This window comes from Eubalaena glacialis, chromosome 3, assembly GCF_028564815.1.
Source record: "Eubalaena glacialis isolate mEubGla1 chromosome 3, mEubGla1.1.hap2.+ XY, whole genome shotgun sequence".
NCBI lineage: Eukaryota > Metazoa > Chordata > Mammalia > Artiodactyla > Balaenidae > Eubalaena > Eubalaena glacialis.
The window spans coordinates 87,399,471-87,404,595 of NC_083718.1; the positions used below are offsets into that span (position 1 = coordinate 87,399,471).

General features: G+C 48.1%; 1 protein-coding gene across 1 annotated transcript; it reads right to left on the reverse strand.

Annotated features, from left to right (window-relative positions):
- Positions 1 to 1,987: 1,987 nt before the first annotated feature.
- On the reverse strand, positions 1,988 to 3,295 carry GJA8 (gap junction protein alpha 8). The gene has a single exon (XM_061186079.1). The coding sequence runs from the start codon at positions 3,293 to 3,295 to the stop codon at positions 1,988 to 1,990; it is 1,308 nt and encodes a 435-aa protein (XP_061042062.1).
- Between the last annotated feature and the right edge of the window lie 1,830 nt (positions 3,296 to 5,125).

A 5,125-nucleotide genomic window follows, 5' to 3' on the forward strand; every position in this document is an offset into this window, starting at 1 on the left:
TTCTATTCAACTGTCCATTGCCTGATACATTCCTTCACTGAAAGTTTGTCACTTTGGATTAACCTAGGTAAAATACATTTTAGGCTTTCTCTTTTAAAATGTAAATTTTCCCTGGATTAATTCCAAAAAGAAAAAAAAATCATACCTTAGAATGAATTTAATTTCTAGACCATTTTGCTTTAGAATGGAGCACCAAGGAATGGGAATACTGTCACAGGGGAGGAATAGTTTTGGAGGAGGCTTTGCTCTAGAAAAGCATATCTAGAATGAATATCTTAAAAGGAAGGTGGTAAACAGAGGGCAGCACAAGGGATTTGCATTCTTTGGGATGGTGCTGGTTGGGAGGAAGATAGGATGAAGGCAGTTTTTTCTGGGTACCCTGGTGGTCTCCCGTCCATAGCCCAATTGTGGTTTCTCTCCCTCCTATCTTAGCCTTGGCACTGCAGCCCATGAAGCATAGCTTTGTTTTAGATGGACCAGCTAGGGTACCAATTTCTCCCTCTGCTCTGGGAACTGATTGGCTCTAGGTAAAATTGCTCCCTGTGTGAAATATGTACTTATACCTGAGGATTTTCCCTGACTGGACTCTATGTTTGAAGAGAGTTGGTTGTGGGGATAAAGGGTAGGAGACCTTCAAGATCCCTGTTGTTCCCTTGTTAAGCCTTTATGTCCCTTCCGGGGATGAAGTCTGGCCTGGGGCTAGACTTTGAGACCCTGGCTGTTTGTGTTCCCAGTTTGGAAGAGGCTCTCTAGTGCCACTCTGATGGTCCTTTTTGTACATGTATTTTGTCTGAGCAAGGCCTGAGGGTTGATCTCCTCAAGACAGGCCAGTAGGCAGGTATCGTCTGGCTCAGAGCTGGGCTTACTCCCAGCCCCTGATGAAAGGAGGTGTAGATTTCAGGCTGAGCACTGATGTTGGAAGAGGACAGGAAAGAAAAGGACCTCCTTTGCTTCAGGGAAGAAAACTGTGACCAGGGTTCAAAGCCTTTTCAGTTCTGGGAGAGGCTATGGGGTTTGTTCTCCTTTTCTGAGATCGCCCAGTACAGAATTCCCACCAATACAAGGGATGTAATTACATCAGAACCCAGGCGCTACAGTGACCCACAAGAAAGGCCAGTGAGAACTCTGGACATCTCCTAGACTGATGATTTAAACCAAACACTCCAAAATGGTGAAATGAGGTTTGGAAGCCACAGGAACAAGTTGAGACCCTGAATAATATGACCAATTCCATAGGAAAGCTGGCCTCATGAGTATAAGCTGAACTTGCAAATTGGTGCCCCACAGGTTAAATTTGGCTTGCACACATTTTCTTTGGCCCACATGGCATATTTAAAATTTAGCTGGCAACATTAAAAATGTGGGAAACTTCACTTAAACGTTTGGATTTCTGGCTTCTCTTGAAAAATCAGATGGCCAGGTAACACCGGCTGGTAATCGCTGCCTGGAAATGAGCAGCAGTTGCCCTCTGCTTTCCAAATTTCACAGCCCTAGCTCTCCCATGGCATTAGAACAGGCGCACTTCACCAATTTCAACCACCGGCCTGCGTCCTGTAGGCGTTTAAGTTTGGGATCCCTGATATATGTCACATGGTGTCTGCTAGGGAAGTGCTGGGGTGATAAAGTTCAGCGGAGTTTGTGAGCTTGAGACAAGACTGGTGAAAAGCTATGAGACAATCACAATTCTGATTGGAAGGATTTCTATGGGGACATGGGGATGAAAGCAGAATTCCCTGTGGCGTAGCGGGGCAGGGCAGTCATGAGATTGGGAACTTTGACGGGACAATGGGTTTATCTGGATAGCCTTTATATACGGGAAAGGCAGTTTCCTAGTTGTCTGGCATGCACGGTTCTACCGCAGTGCCTGTCCAACCAGGATGGGTGTGAGGGGAGGGACAGAAGACTCAAAGCATGTTGGCAACTTTAGGTTTCATCTTGCCACATGTTAGCTCGGGTGTTTTCTTTTCTTTCTTCCTTTGGCGCTGCTTCATACCGTTAGATCGTCTGACCTGGCCCGGCTGCTGGCTTTGCTCAGCCGGCTCAGGGGTCTGGGGTCATCCCCGGGCAGCTCCGGACACAGTGAAGGCGCCTTCTCAGGCGGCAGCCCCTGCTGTGATACCTTCTCAGGCGTCAGCTCTTCTTTCTCAACCTCCTTCCCCACTTCGGGGGTCTCCATTTTCTCCCCCTCCAGCACGGCCAGGGTCTCCTGGCCTTCCGTGCTCACTCTCTCTGCCTCCTGCCTCTTCTCTCCCGCCTCCGCAGTCTGCCCCTCCTCCTCCCCCTCCTGGGCTCCCACCTGAGCGTAGGAAGGCAGTGTCTCTTGGTAGGCCCTGGACAAGTCCCCTAGGGGCCCGGTGCCCATCTTCTCCTCGAACTGACTGAAAGGCTTGGCAGAAAGTGGGCTGGCCTCCACCATCCCAACCTCAGTAAAAGGGAAATAATGGGACACGATTTTCTCTTCTTCGAGGAGCTGGTAGCCCTTGGCCTTCTGGATGGAGGAGACAGCAATGGAGTGGAGGGACTTCTCAGGAATCTCCCCCAGCGGCTGCTCCACTGGCTTCTTGAAGGCAGATCGGATTTTCTTCAGGGCCAGGTAACTCACCTCCAGAATATTGAGGAAGAGGGACACAGAGGCCATGGACAGCATGAACAGGATGAAGATGGTTTTCTCGGTGGGCCGTGACACGAAGCAGTCCACCACGTTGGGGCAGGGCCACCGGCTGCAGCGATAGAGAGGCAGGATCCGGAAACCGTACAGGAAGTAGTGGCCCACGATGAAGCCCACTTCAAAGAGGGTCTTGAAGATGATGTGGCAGACGTAGGTCCTCAGCACGGTCCCCTCCAGCCGGAACTTCTTGGTGCCTTTGCTGCTGCCGCTGCCCTTCTTGATGCTGCCCTGGTCCGCTGGGAGGGGCGCCCTCTCGCCGCCGCCGTTGCCAGGCGACTGCTGGCCCAGCTCCTCGGCCGCGCGCTCCTTGCGCTTCTCCTCCATGCGGATGTGGTGCACCGCGTGCCCCACGTACACCAGCGACGGCGTGGAGACGAAGATGATCTGCAGGACCCAGAGGCGGATGTGGGAGATGGGGAAGGCCTCGTCGTAGCAGACATTCTCGCAGCCTGGCTGCTGGGTGTTGCACACGAAATCGGACTGCTCATCCCCCCACACGAGCTCCGCGGCCGTGCCAAGGATGAGGATCCGGAAGATGAAAAGCACCGTGAGCCACACGCGGCCGATGACCGTGGAGTGCTCATTCACCTCCTCCAGGATGTTCCCCAGGAAACTCCAGTCGCCCATGTCTCACCCACCTGGAGGAAGGAGAAGGCAAAGCTGAGCCGCTACAATGCAATCTCGAATCAGCCTCTCTTTGCAAACTCTCAGGGTACCTCTCCTTCCTGAGTGACTGGCACGGTCAGCGCGTAAACAGCATGTACTGAGTGCTTCCTCTGTGCAGACTAGTATTAGGGAACGAAAGAAGCATAAAAGAATCTGCTTCCACTGGTTTCCTCATCTGTAAAATGGGTTCACTTCACAAGCTGCCTGAAAGGATAAATGAGGCAGTATCTGCATAAGCCTTGAACTCCACCCCAAAATAAGGATTCATTGTTGATCATAAATAGAAACCCATGGTTACATGGATTTAAATCAGAACCGCAAGCTGAATTGAGGTTCATGAGGCATAATGCTGAAGAAATATTCTAATCCATTTGTGTCTGGGCTCCCAACAAAATTTTGCTATGTATGAAATTGCCCGTAGTCACCTTACTTTTGACTGTGTTAGGGTATATAATGATTGTATGTTGGAAGTGGAAGGAAACATTTTTTTGAATATCTACTTTATAACAGACCTTTGACGTTACATTTTTTCATTCAGTTTGATCCTGCTAGACCGTAATCTTCATGAGGGTATGGACCACACCTGTTTTATTTACTGCTATATACTCAATGCCTGTCACAGAGCCCAGCACATAATGAGAGCTTGATAAGTGTTTAACTAATTTGATTCCACCACATGAGAAAACTGAGGCTCAGAGAGGTTAAATAATTTTTCTAAGATCAGATAGCTAAATAGTAGTGGTTCTGTCTGTCTGATCCCAAAGGCTGGGTTCTTTCTGTTGCCCCATTGAGATACATTGCCTGTGGTTGTAGCTATACAATTTTGTGACTCCTGTACTCTTTTTTTTTTTTTAAAGGACAACGTATTAGTTTTTTTCTGCTATGGTAAGATTACCATAAACCTAGTGGCTTAAAACAATACAAAATGATTTTCTTACAGTTCTGTGGGTTATGTGAGCAACATGTACCTTACTGAGCTAAAATCAAGGTCTCAACAGGACCGTGTTCCTTGTTGGGGGCTCCAGAGGAGATTCAGTTTCTTTGCCTTTTCAGCTTCTCGTGGCTGCTCACGTTCCTTGGCTTGTGGCCCTCTTTCTCCATCATCAAAGTCAGCAATGTTGCAACTCTCACACCTTTCTTTCTTTGTGACTCCTGTACTCTTAATTTACATTTTCTCTTCTCTAAGTTGAAATCTGGAAACCTTTCTTAATAGCTTTACAAATTGAGAGCAGTGTATATATATTATTATTACTCTTTTAAACCCAAAGAATGGGAAGAGTGCTTTGGGAAGAAATCATGTTACAGGGTGAGGAAAGTCCACTAAGACAGTTTTAGTGTCCCACAGAATGAAAAGGGTTTAGGGTCTATAACTGTGGCTATTTTCATAGAGCTAAAATTTGGTCTGTAGGAAAAAAAAATACCATTAAACATGCTAGTATATAATGCCCCTAGCAACAGCAATGACTAATGAACATGGGATTGAACTGACAGGGGTAATGTGTGCAAACTGGGTCATTTGTCCAGTGCAAACCTGTGGGGCAAGCTGGTAATCTCCGAAAGACTCTGATCAAAACCTCCACCTCAGCTGATGTTCCCCATGTTGAACTTCTCTAGCACTGTGACGTTTACTCATCACTGCCCTCAGACCAGGGCATGAGCCCATGCTAGAGATGCTGGTCCAGGCTTCTCCAGCTGTGCCCCACCTTATAGGATCAGAAGTCCATGGGGCCAGAGGAATACACCCACCACATTTAATGACAGGGATATTTGCTAAACACTGGAATGAGTGAT

Bases quoted from the DNA above. Each gene is read 5' to 3' on its own strand.
- GJA8 (XM_061186079.1), bottom strand. From the start codon at position 3,295: ATGGGCGACTGGAGTTTCCTGGGGAACATCCTGGAGGAGGTGAATGAG.